This window comes from Leucoraja erinacea, chromosome 1 (assembly GCF_028641065.1).
Source record: "Leucoraja erinacea ecotype New England chromosome 1, Leri_hhj_1, whole genome shotgun sequence".
Classification (NCBI taxonomy): Eukaryota; Metazoa; Chordata; class Chondrichthyes; order Rajiformes; family Rajidae; genus Leucoraja; species Leucoraja erinaceus.
Window position 1 is genome coordinate 27,121,095 of NC_073377.1, and position 27,832 is coordinate 27,148,926.

The 27,832-nt window shown below is 41.6% G+C and overlaps 1 protein-coding gene across 4 annotated transcripts; it reads right to left on the reverse strand.

Annotated features, from left to right (window-relative positions):
- Positions 1–248: 248 nt before the first annotated feature.
- amacr (alpha-methylacyl-CoA racemase) lies at positions 249–24,039 on the reverse strand. Of its 4 annotated transcripts, none has more exons than XM_055631647.1 (6): positions 23,951–24,039; positions 16,095–16,353; positions 11,456–11,599; positions 8,471–8,631; positions 6,770–6,956; positions 249–884 (listed from the first exon to the last, which is right to left on the reverse strand). In XM_055631647.1, exons 2-6 carry the CDS (start codon positions 16,339–16,341, stop codon positions 475–477), a joined length of 1,149 nt encoding a protein of 382 aa, XP_055487622.1. In that variant the 5' UTR covers positions 16,342–16,353; positions 23,951–24,039; the 3' UTR covers positions 249–474. The 4 variants fall into 4 exon arrangements, with proteins under 4 accessions (XP_055487622.1, XP_055487573.1, XP_055487676.1 ...); XM_055631598.1 differs by lacking the exon at positions 23,951–24,039 and adding an exon at positions 23,531–23,919; XM_055631701.1 differs by lacking the exon at positions 23,951–24,039 and adding an exon at positions 20,503–20,598.
- Between the last annotated feature and the right edge of the window lie 3,793 nt (positions 24,040–27,832).

A 27,832-nucleotide genomic window follows, 5' to 3' on the forward strand; every position in this document is an offset into this window, starting at 1 on the left:
GGGGATGGGGTAAAAGGAGCAAATTAATAATATTAATATCAAGGGCGGTGGTTAGTGTTAGTGTGTGTGCCGAGGCCTCTGCACAACCTCCAGTGTTCAGGACAAAACAATCCAAGTCTATTCAATCTCTTGCTGTAGCTAATACCCTCTAATATAGGCATAATTCTGGTAAAGATGTCTCTTAATTGCAAATACAGCAGGTGGCTGTAATGTGTCTTTAAATATTTGAGGCATAGAACATGTTTAACATTGGAAGTGCTTTGTGTTTAATAATAAAAGCTTTCTATACAAAAATTAACATGAAACTCGTGAAACTCTTTCTGATGTATTTTTGACAGCATGCAAAACAATTAGTTTGCATAGTTGTTTACATCAGCTAACATTTGGTTCAACAGTTTTAACGTGGTCATCAGAATTAATTAGTGATCCAAAGTCTTAAATTTTAATTTTAATGGAATAATACACATAAATTCATTATAAATTAGATTTTAATCTACTATATTCAATAACCCCAGCTGACTCCAGGATATTTAACTGTTCTTCGTTAAAACCATATTCAGTTAATACAAGATGTGTGTGTTCTCCCACTTCTGGGTTTCTCTCCAAGCTGACAGTGGCTGGCGTCCGGGATAGGACAGGAGCTGGCCTGGGACTCACCTGACCTTCCTTATCTGTGATAAAAGATCCTCTTTCATGGTTATGCGGATGACTGAGAGCTTCTTGGAAAGATAAAACTGGAGTCACACAAGCATCAGTCCGATCAAAAACCTTAATCCACTCTTCTTGACTTTTTGCAGCAAATGCTTTTGCAAAAATTCTCTTCAACTCTGGCCAGTCAGATTGGCTCATCTGAGGGGCAAGGTTGGCAGAATCCAAATCAAGGCCTACAATGACAAAGGAAACCACAGTAGATATAGAATCTGGAGAAGAACTGGATAAGCTATAAAATCTACATTAGGAAATAAACAATCCTAGCAACCAATTCATATTTCCATATGACAAAAGAGGTGCACAGAGAATGTTCCCTCCGCAACTCCCCGCTTAACATCCCTTCCCACCCAAACCACCTCCTCCCCGTGTACCTTCCCCTGCAACTGCAGAAGATGCAACATCTGTCCCTATATCTCCTCCCTTGACTCTGCCCAGGGACCCTGACTGTTTTTCCAGGTAAGGCAGAGGTTTACTTGCACCTCCTCCAACCTCATCTACTGTACCTGTTGTTCAAGATGTGAACTCTTATATATCGGCCAGACCAAACATAGACTGGGGAATCGTTTCGCTGAACACCTTCGCTCAGTCCGCCTGGACCTACCTGATCTCCTGGTTGCTGAACAGCTAAATTCTCCTTCCCATTCCCACATTGACCTTTCTGTCCTAGGTCTCCTCCATTGTCAGATGCTAAAAGCAAATTGGAGGAACAGCATCTCATATTTCACTTGGGCAGCTTACTGGTATGAATGTTGGTATGAATGTTGATTTCTCCAACTTCAAGTAACCCCGGCATTCCCTCTCATTCTATCCCTCCCCCACCCAAGTCACACCTGTTTCTCGTTTCATCCAACAAACAGCTAACAATGGCCTGTTTTTTTTATCATTATTATTTTCTTGCATATCTTTCATTCATTGTCCTTTATCCCTCAACATCATCATCTATATCTCTCGTTTCCCTTATCTCTAACTAGTCTGAAGAAGGGTCTCGACCCATAATGTCACCAAAGAGATAGATAGTAGTTTAGTTTTGCTCTCTGGTTGTGGTAGGATGGTTCAGTTGCCTGATATCAGCTGGGAAGAAACTACTGCTGAATTTGGAGGTGTGCGTTTTCACACTTCGGTACCCTTTGCCTGAGAGGGGAGAAGAGGGAGTGGCCAGGGTCCGACATCCTTGATTATGCTTCTGCATAAATGGAGTCAATAGAAGGGACATTATAGTTCTGTGCACTGATCCAGGCTCTATGTTTATCTGATGTGCCTATAATACTAATAAACACACTGCTGTTGACCAGACTCCCCACCTTCATTAATCTGTCCTGCCTGTCCTTCTTTTGAATATTCCTTCTGTTCCTTCCAACATCACACTTTCTGCAACTTAAAACCTTTCTAACTTATTCTGTCTGATGTAGTTTCATTAACATAAATGATGGGTTCTCTTTCTAAAGATGCTATCTGCCCTGCCAAGTGTCCCCATCATATTGTATCTTCATTTTAGAGTTTCAGTAGTTGCAACATTTTTGGTTTTCAATTATGAGGATCTATACCGCTCCCTAGTGGCACAAAGCTTATGTTTACAAAATTACAAAAACAGACCATTTAGCCCCTCCCACTATCTTTCTGTTCATTTCTCTCTGCTGTACATCAGTCTAAATGTTATCTGTCAATTTATCTATGAGTAACAAATCACCAGTCACCAGTCTCTTAAAATCCCTTTTCAGTGCATTGGTAATTCTTGTAGCCGTTATCCAAGGGCCCCCACGAGCACAGCAGTAATATTGTCTACTTTGCTAAGAATGGATCAAGGCATCAATATAGTCTTTCCACAGTAGGCAGTTGGCTGGTGCAAAAAAATAACCGTCAAAACTAAGGGTAATTCTGCACTGCACATAAAGAGGGCATATGTTGAAGGGCATGTTACAAATAGCACGTTTATACTCTGAGCAAATGGAATATGTCAATTTGATTTTGCTTTAATTTGGATCGCACAACCTGAACCTTATCTTTACTTTCAAAATTCCACTGGTGCCTATGGAGATCAAGGAGGTAATGTAGAGAATGGAAGTTAGGATTTACTGAAATAAATGGAGGTATTTCAGGCAGAAATAGCTGACCTGCTTCCTGCCAATTAAGACAACCCTTTATAGTTGGCTTCTATTCCAATTAAGGGAGGGGAAGGAGGATTTGAATATTTGTCAGATATGGGCAACTTAGAAAAATATGAGCAGTCACAGTAGACTTTCAAACATATTTCACCATTCACTGCAATTGTGGCTGAGCCTCTATCTTAATATCACAGTCCCAATCTCTCTTCATTCATCTTCGTGCTTTTTGTATTTGGAAACACATTTATTAGCAATTTTATCTCCATAGTCTTTCACGGAGACTTCCATAGACTCACCAGCCGCTGAGTGAAGGAATTTCCCTTTATCTCAGTCACAAAGGGAGAGGGGGCACTGTCCTGTGCATGGCTGCCCAGCCATCAGCTGTCCGTCTTTTCATCTCTCTTTTTAAAATTTTTAGTTAGTTAAAGTGTTTTTGTTCTGGAGATCTAGACTTCTTTATGTGGGGGGTGGGGGGGTGGAAGGAGGAAACTATCTTTCAGGGTCCCTACCTGGTCGGAGAGGCGGCTTTTCTCCAGGCTGCAGTTTCGACCCTTTCTCGCGGCCTACCAGCGGGCCTGGAGCGGCATTTCCTGTCAGAGACCGCCCAGAACCATGGCTTCGGCAGCGGCACAGCGTTATCGCGGAGTGGGCGATGCCTTGCCCGTGTCACCGTGCTGGAGCTCCTGTGAGCTGAAGACCGCCGAGAAAAACATCGCGGAGCTGCGGGACTGTGGAGCGGCCGGCCGCGGGCAGCGGCGCTGTACTTTACATCGGGAGCCTGGGATCTCTCGATGAGATCGCCAGTAGTGGAGCTCCATCCGGCGCGGCCTTGTTGGCTTCGGAAGCCACGGCCTCTAGTACGGAGGCGGCCGTTCCAGGGTTCCCAAGCCGCTGTGAGGATTCTCCCGACGCCGGAGCACCATCACCCGGCGAGAACGGCCTGGAACATCGGGTCACCGTGGGGGCAACTGTGGAGGCCTCAATAGGCCCGACTGTTGAACTGGGGATGGGGACTGGGCATTGTGCCTTCCCACATAATGGGAACCATTGTGGGGGGATGTTCTTTATGTTTAAATCTCTTATTAATGTTATGTCTGTATTCTTTCTTTACGTGCTGCATGGCAAGAAGCATTTCACTACACCTAGGTGTATGTGACCATTAAAATAACCTTTGAACCTTTGAAATGTCTTCCTCTTTGTCTTCAAATTGTGGCCATGGCCAAACATATACAACATTTTGTGGATGGCCACAAAAGTGGCAAGTAATAGTCATGCACAAAATTGCTGGGCAATGATGATCTTCAACCAGGTAGTCTTAACCACTTGTCCTTGACATTCAGTCTCGTGCCATCAATATTGAGTATCTCATGGAGACCAGTCACATTAATGATGCAGCTCTTAGCCAGGTGAGAATCTTGTCAAATACCTCACCTCCTGAAAGCTCAAGGAATTTCCAACTTCTACATGGCACAGGTTGGAAGTATGGAGTCAGTCCCCTTGCCTGGATGAGTACACCACCAACTAATTTCAAGATGAACATCATTCAGTACAGTGCGACCAGCTTGACTGGCACCCAGTCAACCATCCCAGTAGCTGCAGTATGTGTCATCCACAAACTGTAGTTACTTGCCCAGGCTACTCCAATAGCACCTCCTAAATCGATGACAGCGGGGAATGGCTGCTTTCTGTGTTGCCAGGAAATATAAAGTTATATTAAAGCTGTCAAGGTTTCAGAGACAGATAAACATTTTAACATTAAATAATTTTAGTATTAAAACTATAACAAAATTAACAATTTATATTATTTACTTTGTTTAATAGCCTTACCTCATTTACTTTCCTTTCTTTACTAAATCCTCCAACATCCATTCAAATCAGCAAGCTCACGTCCTGTACCAGTTATCTCACAAAACCAAATTCACCAATAAAACACTGGGGGAATTATCCAGTAATTTAATAATTCCTATATTAGTACGAGAACCATGGAACTATCAGCACTCGCCAACCGATAATTCATTGCAAAACCACTGCAAAATCTATGCTGCCTTCTCCACTTAATCAGCAATCTCCACCATTATTATATAGAATATGATTTAATTTCTGTTCAGAGATCTTACATAGAAACATAGAAAATAGGTGCAGGAGTAGGCCATTCGGCCCTTCGAGCCTGCACCGCGATTCAATATGATCATGTCTGATCATCCAACTCAGTATCCTGTTCCTGCCTTCTCTCCATACCCTCTGATCCCTTTAGCCACAAGTGCCACATCTAACTCCCTCTTAAATATAGCCAATGAACTGGCCTCAACTACCTTCTGCAGCAGAGAATTCCAGAGATTCACCACTCTATGTGTGAAAAAGGTTTTCCTCATCTCGGTCCTAAAAGATTTCCCCCTTATCCTTAAACCGTGACCCCTTGTTCTGGACTTCCCCAACATCGGGAACAATCTTCCTGCATCAAGCCTGTCCAACCCCTTAAGAATTTTGTAAGTTTCTATAAGATTCCCCCCTCAATCTTCTAAATTCTAGTGAGTACAAACCGAGTCTATCCAGTCAGTCTTCATATGAAAGTCCTGACATCCCAGGAATTACTGGTGAACCTTCTCTGTACTCCCTCTATGGCAAGAATGTCTTTCCTCAGATAGTTTGACACACAACTAACCATATTCTCATTCTAAAAAACTGTACATAAATTGAACTCCCATATCCCATCAGGCAAGAGGTACAGATGTTTGAAAATGCATACTTCCAGATTCAGGGACAGTTTCTTCCCAGCTGTTATCAGGCAACGGAATTGTCTTCTCAACAGCTGGAGTGCGGTCCTGACCTCCCATCTACCTCATTGGAAACCTTAGAACTATCTTAAATATTATGTTATCTTCCATTAAATGTTGCACCCTTTATCTGTACAATGTGGATGGCTTGATTGTAATCATGTATAATCTTTTCTTTGATTAGATACTGCGCAAAAGTAAAACTCTCACTGTACCTCAGCACACTTCGTCGGTGGGGGCTCTGCGAGACTGCTGCCCTGCCAGCAGCGTGTTTGTTATTTGTTTTTTGTTGTTTTTAGTGTGTCCAAATGTGTGTTTTAATGTCTGTTGCTGTGCCTTGTGTGGGTGGTGGTGAGGGGGCTGGGGGGAGAAAGGGGGGAACCGCTTTCGGTCGCCACCTCGACGGAGAGGCGACTGTTTTCCATGTCGCCTCCCTCGCGGCCTAACATCATGGATTGGTGTGGTCTTTCCCGGAGTCGGGCCCGGAGCTTCCGCAGCGGGTGCAGCGTGGACGGTTTTCATCCGGAGCCTGGGACACCTCGCTAGGGATCACCGGAAAAGCTCCAACTGCTAGCCTGCGGCCTACAACATCCTGGTGCCGCGGTCTGCGGAGCTTCCAGCCACGGGAGACGTGGACTTACTATCCAGAACGTGATCCCTCGCCAGGGATTCCTGCAGAAGAGCTCCGACCGCCGGCCCGCGGCCTACAACATCCTGAAGCCGCGGTCTCCGGTAGGGAAGCACCGATTCGGGACTTGCCTTCCAGACGAGAGATGGCCTGTACATCAGGCCGCCCACAGCGGCGACTGTGGAGGTTTATGGCCCTGACCACAGGGGAACAATGGAGGACTGACTGTACTTTGTGCCTTCCACCACAGTGAAGAATGCTGTGATGGTCGTTTGTGTTAAATTTTTATTGTGTGTTCTTTTTGATTGTACCGCTGCTGGCAAGTTCATTTCACTGCACTTTATTGTGTATGTGATGAATACATGTGATTAATTGATTGACTATAACAGTAATAAAATAAACATTTTCAATCTACAGTTATTACAAAACAACTGATCCTCTGATCCACCACAGCAATGTTGCAAGAAATCTACAGACCAGAATCAAACATTCAACTTTGAATGCAAAAATAATTAAAACCTGCATTGCATTTGAACGCACTATATCAAACTTGCCTTTAATAAATTGCTCATAGAAATGAGGCTCCATAGCACCAACAGCCATGTACTTTTCATCCGAAGTCTTGTAGGTCTCATAGAATGGTGCTCCTGTATCCAATAGATTTTCACCTCTTTGCCGACTCCACATACCCACATTCTGTGTCTTCCAAAGCCAGGAACAACAATAAGCTGCTCCTTCGACCTGTTAAATATTAAGGAGTCTTAAAATCAGAGTTGAAATATGCTAACACAGTATTTTTGGAGACAGCACAATGAGACTGATCAAATTCACATAAGCTGGTGTGAGAAGCTCCATTACAATGCTTACATTTATAAAAGTATAATCCAATCATCCTTCTAAATATATGATTTAAGAATTGTAATGTAAAACCAAACAGGCTTTTTACAAAATATGGATTTTCAATAACCATAACATTTTCCTCAAATTGTATAAATATCCAAATAGGCATGCTAGGGAATAACAAAATCCATGTTTTTCTGAAGTACTATCTTTTTTTCCTCACAGGAACAATATGTTCCTCCTATCTTTCAATAGTCTGATTAATTTCTTCATTAACAGAAGATTACTGAAGCAATTTCAACCAATGTTTTTAAAATAATTATATTTAACACTCAAGAAATCTATAAACTACAGCCCAAGGAAGTAACAGTACTGTGACATAAGCTCAATACGGACCCCGGATCCCCCTAGCACAAATCAGCAGAAGGAGTCAACTTCATTTTAAGCTTTGCATGGAATTCACCATTTCAAATATTTGTGATTTTGGACCATCCATTCCCGTCCCAATTGTGGCCCGAAACTTTAATACTCAAGTATCTTTGTTCTCAGGACTGTGAAGCAAACAGAGCAAGAGTCGAAAGTATTTAATTGTCATATGCACGAATGATATAATTACTACTTGTTGCAACTTTACAGGCACATTAACAGAACAACTAAATGACAAGATATGCAATAAACAAAAAATCATTAATCATACTAAGGAACTAGACAATAAAATTTAACGTAGTGCCAATTTACAAAGTACAACCTTGTACAAAGGTTCAGGCTTACAGTGCTCAGCCCTTATTTGATCCTGATCATTGGTGCTGTCTCTATGAAATTTGCATGTACCCCTTGTGACTGCATGAAATTCCTCTGGGTGCCCCTGGTTTCCACCCGCATCTCAAAAAATTACAGGTCATTTGGTCACTGTAAATAGCCTCGAGTCTGGGAACATGTGGTGAATAAATTGTGCAATCATGGACTAGTGGAAAGGTGTGCATTTGGTTAGCACGGACTTGATGGGCCAAAAAGCCTGTTTCTATGATCTTTATAAAGACAGAAACATAGAAACATAGAAAATAGGTGCAGGAGTAGGCCATTCGGCCCTTCGAGCCTGCACTGCCATTCAATATGATCATGGCTGATCATCCAACTCAGTATCCTGTACCTGCCTTCTCTCCATACCCCCTGATCCCTTTAGCCACAAGGGCCACATCTAACTCCCTCTTAAATATAGCCAAGACCTAATTTAAAACTTAATCAACCAATGCCCTTGCATTAAGAAAGACCAAGGTTTCAAGGTTTCAAAGTCTTGGCAGAATCTATGTCTGCAACGAGACCCTCGGCGTTACAATTTTGGGGAAGAGGTTTTCTGTGCTGAACAAATAGCTCACTATCTGTAACAAGAAATGAATTTAAAAGCATCAGCTCACCATGCTTGCATCAATGACTTGTCCTTTTCCAGATCGCATTCTCTCATATAGTGCTAGGATTATACCCATAGCACACATAACCCCACCTCCAGCAAAGTCAGCCACAACATTTAGTGGTGCATAAGGTTTCTCCCCTTTTCTGCCAAACTTTGACAGTAGACCTACGTTCCAAATAAATGTAATTAGTAAATTCCTTGACAAAAAGATCTCTGCAATAATTTTCCATTAAGTGAATCTGATTATTTTTGAATTCATTCTCTGGATTATAGGTATCATCAATAAATCAGCATTTAATGACGGTTTTTTTGAACAGGTAATAGTGAGGTTACTTAATTTCTCTATTAGAAACATAGAAAATAGGTGCAGGAAGAGGCCATTCGGCCCTTCGAGCCAGCACCGCCATTCATTGTGATCATGGCTGACCATCGCCTATCAATAACCCTGCCTTCTCCCCATATCCCTTGATTATTATAGGGGTACTTTTTAAGTTAATGGGAAAAAAATTAAAAGGAGAGTTGTTGGATATGTGAGGATGAATGTGTTGTAGGTCTACAGCGAAAGGTGGAATGCGACTAATGAGATTGACTTTGAGCCAGTATAGTTCCTATAGGCTAAATGGCCACCTTCTATGTTATTATGCACAAGATATTTTGACTCAGCAACCACAAAGAAACAGCAAAGAACAACAAAGGTAGGATGTTGCTAAGGGATCTTGGAGGCAAAGGCATTTCGATGTGTCTGCTGGTCTTATCCTCCAACCGGTGAAATTGTGAGTTTGATGTTGTGTAGAAATCTGTGGGAGATTTTGCTGGATATTGTATGAACATCACATTCTGGCCTAGGAAGAAGGAGAAGTTAAAAAGCCAAATTGAAAGGGTGCTGGAACACCAAAATAAAAATCTTGTGGTGGAAATAGTAGCCATCTGCAGAGAAATAGTTAACATTTTAAGATGACAACTTTATCAGAACCGCTCTATTTTGCTCTACGTTAATGCTGCCTGTCCTGCTGAGTATTGCCAAAGGTTTCAGTTTTATATATGGAAGAATTTCTTTAAGTTATGGAGGGTGTAGTGAGTAGGGAGTTGCAAAAACACCCTTCCAATCAAGGGGAGTGTATTGCATTGAACTTTTGGTCTATAAAAAGGGTAAAAATCAATGTTTCATGTTAGAATTAAATATGAATAGCAGATCACTTTTAATAAATGTGACTGGCTACTTCATGTTACTCTTTGCTTTACTGATAATACTGTATTAATTTTAATTTGGACAGTTTGCAGCACTTATAAAAGAGAGGGCAAAGACAGGTCACTATGAGATGTATTCTGGCGAGCTGGTATTTGTGGGGCCAGGGAAACACGTGCTTCTCCTTACTCCATGAAGCAATATATTATGTTTATCGTTTGGAATGATCTTCCCCAATTCATTGAAGAGCCAGGTACAAGGAACTGCAGATGAAAATAATACACAAGGTGCTGGAGTAACTCAGCGGGTTAGGTAGCATCTCTGGAAGACATGGACAGGTAACATTTTGGGTTGGTGTCCTTCTTCAGACTGATTGTAGTGGTGGGGGTGGAGGAGGAGAGAGACAGCTGATAGAAAGGTAGAGGAGAGACAAAGCCTGGTTGAAACAGGTGACGGGTTTTTTTTGATTGGCAGATGGGTATACAAAGAAGCGAGATAAAACGGAGATGGAAGATAAGGAGATATGAGTGAAATGTGGAACCAGATTATGGGATATGGAGTGAAGAGGACGAGGAAGGGAAAGGGGGGGGAGGGTAGTGGGGTAATGGGAGAAATGGGTATGTATCCGGGTGGCAGACAGGGAAAGGGGAAGCACAGGGAGAAGGCGGTTCCAAAAATTGGAGAATTCAATTGTTGGGTTGTAAGCTATTAAAAGGGAACATAAGGTGCTGACCCTCCAGTTTGCATGTGACCTCACTGGCAATTGGGGCAGTCCAGAAAGATTGGTATGAGAATGGTAAGGTGAGTTTAAATGATTAGCAACCAAGAGACCAAGGAGGCCTAGGCAAACCAAATTGTCTAGGGAAAATGGGGCCTGGTCCAAAATTGATCTAATGGAAGCCACATCGGGAGCACCAAATGCAGCAGATGAGGTTAGAATAGGTGCATGGCACTCCAGCACTTTGTGTTTTGATTTTCTGTTTAAGGGCTCTTTGATTGGTTGTTCACCACCAAATAATAATCAGGAACAAATGCACTCTTCGAACAGCTCCCATTACAACTCCACCAGTTTAATACCACATGAGTTTCCTGCTCATTTCCAGCAAACAAATGAATCAGTGAAATGCTTTACCAAACTGCTTGTGTAAATAAGATCATAACTTTTCTGCAGTTATTTCAAGCTTCTACCTATCGAACAGTGTCTGGTGGTAGAAGTGAAAATGGACCTCGATATTTGTTGATTTCGATTCCCAAGATAAACTGTCACATTTTCTTTTGTTATTTTTCACAATGAGATAATCAGAACAAATTATGAAAAAGTATATCTACATTAAGGGACCATGACTGCAAATCATTTTCTGGCAAGAAAACAATGAATACAGGTACTAAGAGTAACATAATTTATTTTATTCTATTCCATTTCAGATTGCAATTAGTTGCAATAGAAAATCACATCACTCCTTTTTTGATATTCAATCCACAAACCAACTTCCAAAAATTGCTTGAGTAAATATGTGAGTTTTAAAATTTGCACTTCATTTAGTTGGATTTTTCAATTACAATATATTGGTAACAATAAGACCAAGGTTCTAAGGGAAATAATAGTTAAAAATTAGAAAAGGTTCAGCAAATGTAACCCACAGACCTATCAGAAAAGCATTTTTTTTAAATCTTTGCTTCCTGTTCAAAATCTGCTTCACTTTTAAAAAGATAGTTTAATGAACCCAATAGAAATGGATTAATGTTGACTAATTTCTCCTAATTCTAATTATAATAAAAATATTATTATTAATTGAAAATTACCTGAGACAGCTATAAAGTTGATATCATGGCCAGCACTTTTGGAATATGGTCCACTTTGTCCAAACCCTGTCAACCTGGCATAGATAAGCTTTGGATTCTGTTCAAGTATAACTTCAGGTCCAAGACCCAGCCTCTCCATGACACCTGCAAAATAGATACCAGTTCAGTGCACTTTCGCTATTATGTTATTCAAAGAAAAGCCATAGGCAAAATGGTCTAGAAGTGCCAATACATGGCTTTTTGGTGCAATAGATACAGATTTAATTCAGCATTCCAAAATACATGTTTGAAAAGAAAACCATAAGTTTGGGCCTACTCTAAAGTAACAGAGCATCAAGCTTTACTGAATTCCAAAAGAAAACTGAATGGCCTCTTTCAGTCTTGTTAACATTGCTGGGGTCACAGACTAAGGAAAGCGGTCAAAGTATACAGCAAGATTTCGATCAGCAACTGAAATGGACAGATAAATGGCAGATGGAGTTTAATCTGAGCAACTGTGAAGAATGACAGTTTGTGAAGAGTAAAATATACAATTATGGATACAACATTGCTTCGTAGGATTTCTTTGGTTTATTCTCACACTCCAAAGTTGTACAGGCAAATTGGCTTGATATAAGTGTAAATTGTCCCAAGTGTGTGTAAAGTAGTGTTAATGCGCTGGGATCACTGGCCGGTGGGCAGAGGGCCTGTTTCTACACTGTATCTCTAAACTAAACACCCAATTGAGTGTCATCCTCTAATCATTTACTAATCCTGCTTTCTACATTCCCATCCGAATCGTTGACATATACCACAATCTGCAATGGGCCCAACACTGATCCCGGAGGCACTCCACAAATCACAAAGGCCTTCAGTCTGAAAAACAACCTTTCACCATCAGTTTCCTTCCATGAAGCCAATTATTTAACCAGTCAGCTAGCTCTCCCTGGATCCAGTCCGATCTAAGCTTTTCTTGCATTTCAGATACTTACCAGCTCCCGTATGAATGCTATAATTGGATTGTTTTTATTGCAGAACCAAGGAACTGATTGTGGACTTTGGAAGGAGTAGGATGGGGACCCACAGTCCCGTTTATATTAACGGGTCGATGGTTGAAAGGGTCAAGAGCTTCAAATTCCTGGGCGTGCACATCTCTGAAGATCTGTCCTGGTCCGAGAACACTAATGCAATCATCTAGAAAGCTCATCAGCGCCTCTACTTCCTGAGAAGATTATGGAGAGTCAGTTTGTCAAGGAGGACTCTCTCTCACTTCTACAGGTGCACAGTAGAGAGCGTGCTAATCAGTTGCATTGTGGCTTGGTTCGGCAACTTGAGCGCCCTGGAGAGGAAGAGACTGCAAAAAGTAGCAAACACTGCCCAGTCCATCATCGGCTCTGACCTTCCTTCCATCGAGGGGATTTATCGCAGTCACTGCCTCAAAAAGGCTGGCAGTATCATCAAAGACCCACACCATCCTGGCCACACACTCATCTCCCTGCTACCTTCAGGTAGAAGGTACAGGAGCCCGAAGACTGCAACGACCAGGTTCAGGAATAGCTACTTCCCCACAGCCATCAGGCTATTAAACCTGGCTCGGACAAAACTCTGAACATTAATAACCCATTATCTGTTATTTGCACTTTATCAGTTTATTCATTCATGTGTTTTGTAGTCAATGCCTATTATGTTCTGTTGTGCTGAAGCAAAGCAAGAATTTCATTGTCCTATCAGGGACACATGACAATAAACTCTCTTGAATCTAATAACTCACTGCATAAATATTTTTTCCTCTAAAAAGATTATCCATCTCTCCTGTGAATGTTAAAATTGAATTGCTTCTATTGCAGATGCTAATAACTTACTGCATGAAGAATTTTTGCTCAATGTAATGCAGCTGAGAAATTGAAATTTGGGTAATGTTTGTTCCGGTGTAGTCACAATTGCCTGGTCAACATCCTTAGAATTGAGGGCATATTTACACCCAGTCAGCTGCACTGGACAGTTGTTTGTATGCCCAACATTGTTTGTATGCCCAACACAAAACTCACACTCCTTTCCAAGAGATGATCAGGCAGACAAAAGGAAAGATTTCCTTGTCTGTAAGTGTCAGACGTTAGCTTTACCAGGATGCTTTGACACCATACTCGATCAACTACTCCCTTGATGCCAAGGACAGTTACAAGTGTCAGACCTCTAAATTTTAGCTCTTTGTTCCATGTTTAGAACAAGGCTGTGATGACATCTGAAGCAAAGTATTTCTGACAAACACTAATTGGCATCAGTTGACAGGTTATTGGTAAATAAATGCTGCTAGATAGGTTCCAGCGCATTTTAGTGATGATTGAGGGTAGACTGATTGGGTAGCATTAAATTAGATTGGAGTTGACCCATTATATTTTTGTGAACAGGCTATACCTTGGCCAATTATAATTCACATAATGCAGTTCAGTGTCTGACTAAAATAAAATGCTGCCCCTGGTTTTGAGAAACCCAGCACTGAAAGGAAGGTTGTGCTTCACAGACACCTAAACACCTGCTAATAAAAAGTGACAATGCGGGTAGATATCTAGAATTAGGATTGTGTATTGCAAATATCACAATTTATACCTGTCTCATACCTCCTGCCTTTATAACTGGGATGTACTGAATCAAGCGTTTAGACTTTGATTGTGGTGTTCAAATGATATTCACGAGAATGTTTCCTTAAATTAATACATTTTTATCATCTCTAGGAAAAGTATATGGAGTTGCATTTTAATTAGATTGAGAGGATGAATATATTTCTCATTTCCATATGCTCATCTGGATCTTTTGATATATTTTTACTGGCAAAATTGTTTTGTTATGTATTGGACCTCAAGTAATGTCATTTCATTCCTCGTTTCTTTCAGAAAGATTTGAACCGTAAAATTACAAAAAATGAACTATCAGCATCCTTTTCAAGTCAATCTTGAATTCTTTTTTCATGTAAAATAACATTATAAATCTGCCAATAACAAGTCCCTTCTAAAATGTCATATTTGTAGAAATATAGGCAATGAAAGAAAGGTGGTTTGTTTATTGGAATTAAACTTATCGCATCCTCAGGACTTCATTGTAAGGTTCCTCAAGGTATGCTCCATGCCAATATATCAGTGTATGAAATTACAAAATGCACATCAGGTCAGGAAATATCCAAAAAAGGAGAATTCACACTGTTGACTAAGTCAGGGTCATCAGTTTGAAACAACAACTTTGATTCTCTCTCAACAGATGCTGCTTGATATCTTACAAATTTCTTGTGTTTTCTGATTTAATACTTTATCAATGATTTTCGGACAATCAAATAGGCTAACTATTCTATAAAATAATTGAGCAACGGTTTATCTACTTCAAATTTCACTTTCCCCTTCTCCATTCAAACTCAATTATTTTTAACATTTAAGACAGAGGGTCATGAAAAGCCATGAGCACAATTATCACATCTCACTACATATGATCATGTTTCACACACCTTTTGGCCTCTCTCTCCACTGGCTGCCTGTTCAGTATAGGATTTGTTTTAAAATTATTTTATTTACTTTTAAATCCCTAAATGGTCTTGCCCCGTCCTACCTATCTGAGCTTCTTCACCCTTATACACCCTCCCGCTCTCTCAGGTCAGATGATCAGCTGCTCCTGATTGAGCCAAAGACTAAGCGGAAGCTCAGAGGGGACCGTGCCTTTGCTGTGTCGGCTCCGAGATTGTGGAATGAATTGCCTCTGCACGTTAAACAGGCCCCTTCTCTAGCTGTTTTTAAGTCACTCCTGAAGACATATCTATTCTCCGTGGCCTTTGTAGACCAGTGAGGTGTTGAATTGTTTATTTACTTTATTTGCTTGGTTTTGCTGCGTGGTTCGTACTCGTGTTTTATGTATTTTAATTTATTGTTTGGATTTTCGTATGTAATTTATGCGCCTCGTGTTAGCTGTATGTTCTGTTGTTCTGCCTGTTTTATGATGTCTTGCTTGTTTTCTTTTTTTTCTGTACAGCACTTTGGTCAGCTTTGGTTGTTTTTTAAGGTGCTTAACAAATAAAGTTGTTATTATTATTATTATTATTATTATTATATTAATTACCTGTTAAAAAAATATTACATTGGAATACTTCATTATTAATTTCTGCTGAGTTCATATCAATCAAATGGACTCTACTTCACAGGAGTAAATTGCTGGGGTCAATCAGCGGATTTGGCGAGAACAGATTACAATATTTTGCATTTCTCTTGACTGCACTCCTGGATTCATTCACTGTTAAAAAATCACTTAGCAGGACAAAGATAAATTACTACAAATATAGACTTCAACTCACACACTCTCTGACCTAATATGATGTTAAAAGAAAAAGTCTGTAAACTCTGAACATTAACTAAAAGTAAAAATTTTGGTACTACTTAATAAATCAGTCACCTAACTTTTGATGATGGTTTAAACTTGATGCATTTTCTTTTTTCAAAGATTCCAAGGATTGTACCTAAATTTTCAGCATTGGCTTTTTGTTGCCAAAAATAAGGTGTGGGTATCAATAGGAAACATTTTCAACAATTTATGATCTCTAAATTTTGTCTGGCGATGTATACATTTATAAACATGCATAACATTGGCATCTAAGGCGACACAATAACATTTGTTTGCATTATACCTTGACGGAAGGGTTCAATGAGAACATCAGACTGGTTACAAAGTTGCTTTAGCACTCCGACTCCTTCTGGCTTTTTCAGATCCAAAGCAACTGAACGCTTGCCTCGTGCCAACACGTCAACATTTGCTGCTGCCCTTGTTCGATCTATGCGTACCACCTTGGCGCCAAAATCGGACAGAATCATTCCACACAACGGAGCAGGTGCCAGACCAGCAAGCTCAATTACACGGACTCCTGCTAGAGCCATTCTGTGGTGGCTCTGAAGGAAAGATAGTTATTTAATTCATGTATGTAAATCTACTTTTCAGGCTTAATTTTAACAATACATCCACAATATGTATGGCATGGTGGCGCAGAGGCAGAGTTGCTGCCTTAAAGCGCCAGAGACCCGGGTTCGATCATGACTACGGGTGCTGTCTGTATGGAGTTTTTACGTTCTCCCCGTGACCTGTGTGGGTTTCTCCAGGTGCGTCGGTTTCCTCCAACACTCCAAAAGATATACAGGTTTGTAGGCTATTTGGCAAAATTGTAAATTGTAAATTTGGTGAAATTGTAAATTGTTCCCAGTGTGTGTAAGATAGAGTTAGTGTGCGGGGATCATTGGTCAGCGCAGACTCGGTAGGCCGAAAGGCATTTTTCCGCACTGTATCTCTAAAACTAAAATAGGTATGGCGTACTATTTTCTATAATTATGATTCAGTTTAATTCATAATGTTCACAATAGCTTTTTGAATCAGGAGTAGCAGAGGAAAAATAAATGTGTGGACTTAAGAGTGGGGAAAAGAAAGAAATAAACTATGTTCAAAGAGTGTATGAATACTCAATTATTCCAGGTTGGGAGGGAAGGGAACCATTTGGGTTACAATGGCTCAGTGACTGTAATGGGTATGGGGTTAAAGCTTCCTTGAGAGCCAGTCCGCTTCCTTGTGTGACTGTAACAGTGGTGTTTTGTGAGTTGGCAACTCTTCCATTTAGCTCTAAGAAAGTCAGGTTTCCAACTGCACTGCAATTACCTGGCTGCCCATGAATCGCTCTAGTTTGTCTCATCTTTCTTCTAAAACTCTTTTGAGACTGTTGATGGCATGATAACTGGTAACATCTGCTGGTATCTGTTAGCTATCACATTGGAGTGGGCATAGAAAATCACTGCAGATCTGAAGATCTACATCAGAGACACCTCACATGTCCTGCAACTCTGCAATAACTTTACATTTCTAGGTTCCCCATTTCCAGCTTCCTATCCCTCTTTTTGCAGTAACTGGAGCTGGTCCAGACCCTGCACTTCAATTTCTCACTCACAATAAAAGGGAATCTGATAGGATCCCTCTGATCAACTATCCCCTTCCACCTGGTGATTGTTCAAGGCTTTCTGGAAGGCAATGCTGCATTGTACTCACATGGGCGAGTGACCAGGACTGCTTACAAAATTTCAAGTGCGACCTTACCTCCATTCTGTACAATTGTAACATGACATCCCAATTCATATTGTCAATGGCTCAGCCAATGAGGACAATCCCACCATATGCCTCCTTGTCACTCTATCTACATGCCCTTATTCAAAGCACAGAGTTGACGTGGAAAAGCTTTTCCCCACTGAGAGTAGGGAAGATTCAAACAAGGGGACATGACTTGAGAATTAAGGGATTGAAGTTTAGGGGTAACATGAGGGGGAACTTCTTTACTCAGAGAGTGGTAGCTGTGTGGAATGAGCTTCCAGTGAAGGTGGTGGAGGCAGGTTCATTTAAAAATAAATTGGATAGTTATATGGATGGGAAGGGAATGGAGGGTTATGTCTGAGCGCAGGTATATGGGACTAGGGGAGATTATGTGTTCGGCACGGACTAGAAGGGTCGAGATGGCCTGTTTCCGTGCTGTAATTGTTATATGGTTATATGGTTTATAATTATGTTCCCAAAGAGTTCTCTATTCACCAGGACTTCCCATGATGTTACTGTTCATTGGGTATGTCCTGGCTGGCTTAAATTACCAAATAGCATCAGTTTGCAATTATCTGCAAAAAATAACTTCAGAGATACATTTCAGACAATAAGTAAACTTCTTGAAGAAATTAGATAAAAGCTGGTCTCACTTTACCTTTTTACAGGTTGACAAAACAACATTAATTTATATTCATTTAACTTAAATACTGTAGTCACCTTTCCTTTAACCAAATAATAGGACCACTTTCTTAAATAGGCAGGTTTATTATTGTCACGTGTTCCGACGTACACTGAAAAGCTTGGTTTTGCATGTTGTCCAAGCAGATCAGATATACCATACATAAATAAAGTACAACAGATATAACAAAGGAGAAGATGCAGAGTACAGAATATAATTCTCAGCATTGTAGAACATCAGTTCTATAAAGTCCGGTTCTCAATGGTACAGAATTAAATTAGACAGTAGTCGAGTTTCAAGAAAAACAGTTCAGATGCATAACAGAGGCTATTCCTGAGTGAGGGTTGTATGCTTTCATAACTGATAGGAGCAGAATTAGGTCATTCGGCCCATCACGTCTCCTCCGCCATTCAATCATAGCTGATCGATTTCTCCCTCTCAACCTCATTCTCCTGCCTTCTTCCCCATAACTTGACACCCTTACTAATCAAGAATCTATCTCTGCATTAAAAAAATATCCATTGATTTGGCCTCCACAGCCTTCTGTGGCAATTAATTCCACAAATTCACCACCCTCTGACTAAAGAAATTCCAAAGGAATGTACTTTTATTCCGAGACTATGACCTCTGGTCTTTGACTCTCCCACTCATGGAAACATCAAATTTCTGTACATTCTATACACTCATGCTTCTGTATGCTTCAGGGTGGGACAAGTCTTTGGTCAAATGATCAGGGTGGGACAAGTCTTTGATTATTTGGGCTATTTTTTTGGAGCAGTGTGAAGTGTAGTTGGAGCCAATGGTGGGAAGTCTGGTATTTTTGATGTACTGGGCGACACCTACAACTCTCCACAAATTCTTTTAGTTTTGGGCCGATCTGTTCCCAAACTAAGCTGTGATGCAACCCAACAGGATGCTTTCTATGGTGCATCTGTAGAGGTTTGTAAGTATCATTGGAGACACGCCAAATTTCCTGTCTACTCAGGAAGTAGAGACATTCCTGAGCCTAAGCTCATCAGCTTTTGTTACAGCACCTCATCGTACTTGGATAAGGTGACAAATATCGAGAACATCGAGTTGGCTGAGGAGGCCACATATAGACCCCGACCTCGGGTGGACTATGAGGGGGAGAACTGGATATTTTTAGTGCCTTCCCTCACAGTGAATTCTGCTGTGGGGGGACGTTTCATGTTGATTTCTATAGTGTACTGTTCTGTGTCTTTTTTTTCTTTCTTTTTTCTCTTTTTTGTTTTTGTATGGATATATTGACATTTGGTCTGTTCTATTAATTTAATCAAACTCTGTAAAGCACTTTGGTTCAAATACTGGTTTTGTTGAAAAGTGCTATATAAATAAAGATTATTATTATTATTAAAAAAAAAATTTCTTTCATTTCACTGCACATCTCGTATGTGTATGTGACAAATAAACTTGACTTGACTTGATATGCAGAATTTTGTTAAGACTTAGTCGAAAGGCTAAAAGGTCCACATGATATATTTGACTAGTTTTCTTTGACTGATGCTAGTGAAGGATGCAGAGATTCACCTGTGCACTGCCTGGAATGGAGCATTTTATTTATAAGGAGAAACTCGATGGACTGGATTTCCTTGGAGCAGAGGAAGCTGGGCGATGGGAGCATGATTGAGGTACACAAAATTTAAAGGAACATACATAGTTAGTGAAGACAGTAATAATAATTTGCCCTAATAATATGGCAAATGCTTAAAGGAAGGGACGAGAGTTTTAAGGAGGATCGGAGTTAAAATATTTTTTCCACCACCTAGTGATTGGAATCTGGATAGCATAACGATGTGATGAAGCAGGCATTTTCAGGACATTTATGCATCTACAAAGCACTTTAAATTCCCAAGGCATAGTGTGCTATGAATTAAGTGCTGGAGAATAGGATTTGTATTCGAGGGACAGTACACATTCTGTGGCCCAATGGACAGTTTTTTCTGCGTTATGAGAAATCATGTGGTTTTAAAGCATATAATAATGATTGATGGAATTATGAAATAAAAATAAAAATTCTAGAAACACTAGTAAATGTGGAGCAGAAATTAAAAATAAACACTAGACAAACAGGTAGCCTCTTTTTAAAATTTCAGTTACTGTGGGAAACAATGTCAATATTTCTCCCGATTTCATAATCATTCGCTAGAATTTGCACCGGAAAAAAGGTTGTAGTCCTTGCAGGTTAATTATTATTCTCTCCGGTTTCTGCCTGACCTGAGAGTTTCCAGCAATTTCTGTTATAATACTTTAACATGAATTACGCAGTAACCTGGTTACACTTTATTATAGGAGCCTTCCAAATACTCAACGTTACAAGCAGTCTGAAAGTGTTTTAATCAGAAGGTAGGCAGGTAAACTGCTGACTCTGAAACGGCAAAACATAGACAAACATCAAAGTACATTTTAAGAAGTATAAACAATGTGGTGCAACATTTATGTCACTCTCATTACTGTTAGAGCAGTCCTGAGCTACTATCTACAGCTAATGTTTGGGACAAACGCGCATCATTTATTTATTTGCCTCTGTACTCCATAATTTGAGATTTGTAATAGAAAAAAAAATCATACGTGGTTAAAATGCACATTGTCAGATTTTATTGAAGCCATTTTTATACATTTTGGTTTCAACATGTAGAAATTACAGCAGTGTTTATACATAGCCCCCCCCCCCATTTCAGGACACCATAATGATTGGGACACATGGCTTCACAGGTGTTTGTAATTGCTCAGGTGTGTTTAAATACCTCCTTCATGCACATATAACAGAGCTCTCAGCACCTTGTACTTTCCATCACCTTTATTGCTGTTTATCAACATGAGGACCAACGTTGTGCCAATGAAAGTCAAATAATCCATTATGAGACTGAGAAACAAGAATAAAACTGTTGGAGATATCTGCCAAACCTTAGGCTTACCAAAATCAAATGTTTAGAACATAAAGGACAAAGAGAGCACTGGTGAGCTTTCTAATTGCAAAGGAACTGTCAGGCCAAGGAAGACCTCCACAGATGATGACAGAAGAATTCCCTCTATAATAAAGGGGGAAAAAATCCCCCAACACCAGTCCGACATAATCAGAAACACTCTTCAATTGTGGATTTGTCAATGATCTTGTCCGCAGAAGACTTCATGAACACCTGGACTTTCAGAAAGTATTTGTTAAGGTCCCATGTAGATTAGTGGGCAAAATTAGAGCACATGGTATTGGGGGTAGGGTACTGACATGGATAGAAAATTGGCAGGCAGACAGGAAACAAAGAGTAGGGATTAACGAGTCATTTGCAGAATGGCAGGCAGTGACTAGTGGGGTACCGCAAGGCTCGATGCTGGGACCACAGCTATTTACAATACACATTAATGATTTACATGAAGGGATTAGCAAATTTTGCAGATGACACAAAGCTGGGTGGCAGTGTGAAGTGTGAGGAGGATGCTATCAGGATGCAGGTTGACTTGGACAGGTTGGGTGAGTGGGCAGATGCAGTTTAATGTGGATAAATGTGAGGTTATCCACTTTGGTGGCAAAAAAAGGAAAGCAGATTATCTGAATGGTGTCAAGTTTGGAAATGGGAAAGTACAATGAGGTCTGTGGGCCCTTGTTCATCAGTCATTGAAAGTAAGCATGCAGGTACAGCAGGCAATGAAGAAAGCTAATGGCATGTTGGCCTTCATAACAAAAGGAGTTGAGCACAGGAGCAAATAGGTCCTTCAGCAGTTGTACAGGGCCCTAGTGAGACCACACCTGGAGTATTGTGTGCAGTTTTGGTCTCCAAATTTGAGGAAAGACATTCTTGCTATTGAGGGAGTGCAGCGTAGGTTCACGAGGTTAATTCCCGGGATGGCAGGTGTCATATGTTGATAGAACGGATCAGCTGGGCTTGTATACTGTGGAATTTAGAAGGATGAGAGGGAATCTTATTGAAACATATAAGATTATTAAGGGATTGGACACGCTAGAGGCAGGAAACATGTTCCCGATGTTGGGGGAATCAAGAACCAGGGGCCATAGTTTAAGAATTAGGGGCAGGCCATTTAGAATGGGGATGAGGAAAAACTTTTTCACCCAGAGAGTTGTGAATCTGTGGAATTCTCTGCCTCAGAAGACCAATTCTCTGGGTGCTGTCAAGAGGGAGTTAGATAGAGCTCTTAAAGATAGCAGAGTCAGGGGATATGGCGAGAAGGCAGGAACGGGGTACTAATTGTGGACGATTTGCCATTCTACACCAAGACAATGATCCCAGAAATACTACTAAAGCAACAAATGATTTTTTCAAACCTAAAAAATTGTCATTCCTTGAGTGGCCAAGTCCATCACTCGATCTGAACCCAATTGAGCATGCCTTTTATATGCTGACAAAAACTGAAGGGGACTAGCCCCCAAAACAAGCATAAGCTAAAGTTGGCTGCAATACAGGCCTGGCAGAGCATCACCAGAGAAGACACCCAGCAACTGGTGATGTCCATGAACCGCAGATTTCAAGCAGTTATTGCATGCAAGTATGCAACAAAATTATATGCAGCAAAATACTTAACATGACTACTTTCATTTACATGACATCGCTGTGTTCAAACATTATAGTGTCTTGAAATGGGGAGACTATGTATAAACACTGCTGTAATTTCTACATGATGAAACGAAAATGTATAAAAATGGCCTTTATTAAAATCTGACAATGTGCACTTTAACCACATGTGATTTTTTTCTATTACAAATATCAAATTGTGGAATAGAGGTAGATAAATAAATTATGGGTCTTTGTCCCGAACATTATGGAGGGCACAGTACCTCATCTGAAATCCTTGGACTATATCTATCTTTGATCGGACTTTACCGGCTTGATCTTGCATTAAACGTTATTCACGTTATTCCTTTTATCCTTTATCAGTACACTGTGGATGGCTCGATTGTAATTGTATTATCTTTCCTCTGACTGGATAGCACACAATAAAAGTTTTTCACTGGTACAGTAAACTAAACTATAGAAGATAAACACAAAAAGCTGGAGTAACTCAGCGGGTGCAGGCAGCATCTCTGGAAAGAAGGAATGGGTGACATTTCAGGTTCAGACCCTTCTTCAGACTGGTTAGGGATAAGGGAAACAAGAGATATAGACGATGATGCAGAGAAATAAACAATAATGAATGAAAGATATGCAAAAATGTAACGATGATAAGGAAACAGGCCATAATTGTTAGCTGTTTGTTGGGTGAAAACGAGAAGCTGGTGCGGCTTGGGTGGGGGAGGAATAGAGAGGGAAACCCGGGTTACTTGAAGTTATAGAAATCATTATTCATACCACTTGGCTGTAAGATGCCCAAACAAAATATGAGATGCTATTCCTCCAATTTGCGTTTAGCAGTTTCATCTTGTAAAGATGTTGTGTCCTTGTCAGGTTACACAAAAAAGCTGGAGAAACTCAGCGGGTGCAGCAGCATCTATGGAGCGAAGGAAATAGGCGACGTTTAGGGCCGAAACCCTTCTTCAGACCGTATCCTTGTCACTTGCCTTAAGGAGCAGAAACACTCGAGTACCTACAAACACACCAGTTGTGGTGCAAACTTTACACTAACTGCAAACTTCGCTCCTTCCTTCACTGGTCCCACAACAAGTGCCGTGTCCGATCCCAACAGCTCCCCATCGCCAGCAACCCCCATACCCGCAACGAGGCGAACTGACAGCGAACTGACAGCGAACTGACAGCGCTCTCCCCGCTCACCTGCCCTGGATCGGGAAGCCCCGGCCTGCGGTCGATCGAGCGGGCGGGGGGGCAGGGGATTGGCTGGCGGGCGGGGAGGGGTGGACGGGTACACTGGAGGGGGGGGGGGGGGGGGGGGTGGACGGGTACACTGGAGGGGCGGGGGGGGATCAGGCGGCCGCACGGCAGCGGCTACACTGGATCTAGGGCGGGGGGCAGGCAGAACCGGGTACACTGGACGTCACAAGGGGGGAGGAGACGGGTACACTGGAGGGGGGGGGATGGGGAGGGTGGGGTCAACTGGAGGGGGGGGGGGGTAAGAGGTGGGGGTACACTGGAGGGGGGGGGGGGGGGGGGGGTAGGGAATGGCATGGGGCAGCGGGGACAGGATCTGCTCCGCGCGCATGGAGGTAGGGGCAGAGGACCCGCTGGGAGGTGGGGGGTAGGGGATGACGTCACAAGGTGACGAGGAAGTTGGTACGAGTAGGAAGTGGGGAATGAAAGGGAGGGGGATGGGGTGGAGAGGTGGTGGTACATGAAGAGAGGGAGAGGTGAGGGGGGGTAGAAGAAGGGGATGGGAGGGATGGAAGGTATGTGGGGGAGGTAGGTGGGGGGGAGGAGGAGGCGGGAAGGTGGGTGGGGGAGGAGGAGGTAGGAGGGGTAGGTGGAATGGTACGGAAAGGAGGGATGGTGAGGTGGGAGGTTAGGGAGAGTTAAGAGTAAGGATTCCCTCCCACCCACCCTACATCAGTCTGAAGAAGGGTTTCGGCCCGGAAAGTTGCCTATTTCCTTCACTCCATAGTATACAAACTTAAACTTTTAAAGCACACGGAGGGGAGGATTGATGTGGATAGAGAGGTGAGGCAAACAGGAAGCAAAGAGGGATGGTAAGAGATGGCAGGCCAGAGGGGAGCAAGGCTCAGGGGAGAGAATTTACGAAGAATGATTTGGGAGGGAAGGGGAACATCTCCAAGTTTGGGATGACACTAAGCTGGGGGGGCAGTGTGGGCTGTGAGGAGGATGCTAGGAGGCTGCAAGGTGACTTGGATAGGCTGGGGAGTGGGCAAATGCATGGCAGATGCAGTATAATGTGGATAAATGTGAGGTTATCCACTTTGGTACGGAAACAGGAAAGGATTATGGTGAGGTGTGGAGGATTAGGAAGAGTTAAGAGATAAGGATTCCCTGTCCACCCACCCAGTCATACATGCAGGTGCAGCAGGCAGTGAAGAAGGCGTTTATGGCCCATAGCAAAAAGATTTAAGTATTTCCTACTCAGTCCATAGTATACCACACCTGGAGTAAACTTTTAAAGCACACGGTATTGGGGGTTCAGTATTGATTCTTGTGGGGAGTACAGAGAACTGACTGATGGCAAACAGGAAGCAAAGGAGTCGGTTTGTACTCGCTAAATGGGGGGGGATCTTATCACACTAGCAGGCAGTCTTACTAGTTGGGGCTTGATGCCGCAAGATTGCTCAGTTCTGGGGACTCCAGCTATTTAACGATAAGGGGGAAATCTTTTAGCACCGAGATGAGACAAACATTTTTTACACAGGGATTGGTGAATCTCTGGAATTCTCTGCCACAGAAGGTAGTGGATGCCAGTTCATTGGCTATATTTGGAGGGAGTTAGATGTTGTGGCTAAAGGGATCAGGGGGTATGGAGGATGCTAACGGAGGCTGGATGAGGCCATGATCTTGGATAGCGGTGCAGGTGAGTGGGCAAATGGCACTCCTGCACCTATTTTCTATGTCTAATGCTGCATAAATGTGCAGGTTATTGCCACTTTCCAGTGGCAAAACAAATACAGGAAATCAAGCCGTAGACTATTATCTGACTCAGTGGGGCAGGCCGCATCCCCGGAAAAATAGATGATATGTCGGATTCAACTTCTTCGCTGGGAGTGCCATGGTAAGGCTTTGGTCACTCTGCACACGTAGCTATTGTGTCCAGATTGCAGGTGCTGTAGCAAGATGCCAAGAAAGAATCCAAAGAAGATTTATTAAATGTGCCAGGACTCGAAGGCCTGATTTATAGGGTTGGGCAGGCTAGAACATCATTCCCTGGAGCAGGGAGGGTGACCTTATAGTATGAAATCACACAGGGTCAATTGGTGAGACCACACCTGATTCAAAAGAGAGTTGATGTGCGTTCTTACACAAAGGGTTTGAGCCACCAGTCTCCTAGATCAATAAGAAAAGACATTCTTACCATAGAGGGATGGATAGAGGGAAGGTTCACCAGACTGATTCCTGGGAAACTGGACAGATTCAAATCCAATCTTTCAATTTACGAGTTAGTCAAGGGCTGTTCTCTACCCCTTATTGTAGGTTTATGACTAAATAAATAAAACCATATGATAAATGTTTCTGCAGCACAAACAAAAACTATACATTGCAAATCAAGAAACAAATTAGTTTATTTGTCCAGGACACAACAGCACGGATGGATTTTCTAAACATCCATCAGCATTAGCTGTGATGGAGGATGCCAAAAAAACTTATCTCTCCATAGGCTGGGTGAGTCTCATATGAAGAAAGTAATAATGTGGATAGACTCGGCTTGTACTCGCTAGAATTTTATCTTGAATGGTGGATCTTATTAGAAAAGGGGAGATGCAACGAGACCTGGGTCCATGGTACACCAGTCTTAAAAGTGGCTGGACAGGCAGCAGGCAGAAGAAAGTGAATGGAAGATTAGGATTCCCGATGGATTGGGGAGCAGGGAGTTCTACTGTACAAGGGTCTTGGTGAGACCACACCTGGAGTATTAAGTACAGTTTTGGGGAGAAAAGACATTCTTACCAAGAGGGAGAACAGAGAAGGTTCACCAGACTGATTTTTCAGATTCAAGATCCAAGAGTCAATTTAATTGTCATTTGGACTGAGAAAACGAAATGCCGTTTCTGCAGCCATACATTACAAACCAAGACAGAAATTTACATAAACATCCATCACATAGCTGTGATGGCCAAAAAAAACTTCATCTCCACTGCACTATTTAAGAAGAAGTACTGGATAGACTCACACATAGAATTTAGAAGATTGAGGGGGGATCTATATAAATAAAATATCTTAAGTGGTTGGACAGGCTAGATGCAGGAAGATTGTGTATTATAAATAATATTATATATATATAATATATATAATTTACTAGAATGTTGCCTGGGTTTCAACAACTAAGTTACAGAGATAGGTTGAATAAGTTAGGTCTTTATTCTCTGGGGCGCAGAAGGTTGAGGGGGGACTTGATAGAGGTCTTTAAAATGATGAGAGGGATAGACAGAGTTGATGTGGACAAGCGTTTCCCTTTGAGAATAGGGAGGATTCAAACAAGAGGACATGACTTCAGAATTAAGGGACAGAAGTTTAGGGGTAATATGAGGGGGAACTTCTTTACTCAGAGAGTGGTAGCGGTGTGGAATGAGCTTCCAGTGGAAGTGGTGGAGGCAGGTTAATTGGTATAATTTAAAAATAAATTGGATAGGCATATGGATGAGAAGGGAATGGAGGGTTATGGTATGAGTGCAGGCAGGTGGGACTAAGGGGAAAAAAAATCTGTTCGGCACGGACTTGTAGGGCCGAGATGGCCTGTTTCCGTGCTGTAATTGTTATATAATATATATATATATATATATATATATATATATATATATATATATATATATATATATATATATATATATATATACACACTAGACTAAGTGGGAATAAATTCCAATATTGGTGGCCAGTGGGGGGGGGGCTTTCTGGAGTGCTGGTATGGGTTCTTGGGGTGGCAGCTCAGTCCCTCAAGCCTGATCTGCTGGCAGCTCACTCATGGCTGGTGGGCTGGCAGTTGACTCATGACTATTCCTTGAAATTCCATTTCAAGCAGAGTGCAAGGCCACCAAATTCAAA

Bases quoted from the DNA above. Each gene is read 5' to 3' on its own strand.
- amacr (XM_055631598.1), bottom strand. From the start codon at position 23,599: ATGAAACTGCTAAACGCAAATTGGAGGAATAGCATCTCATATTTTGTT. The intron at 8,632-11,455 runs GTAATTTTCAAT...TTTGGAACGTAG, and splicing joins CAACTTTATAGCTGTCTCAG to GTCTACTGTCAAAGTTTGGC. The intron at 6,957-8,470 runs GTGAGCTGATGC...AATATTTAACAG, and splicing joins AAGTCATTGATGCAAGCATG to GTCGAAGGAGCAGCTTATTG.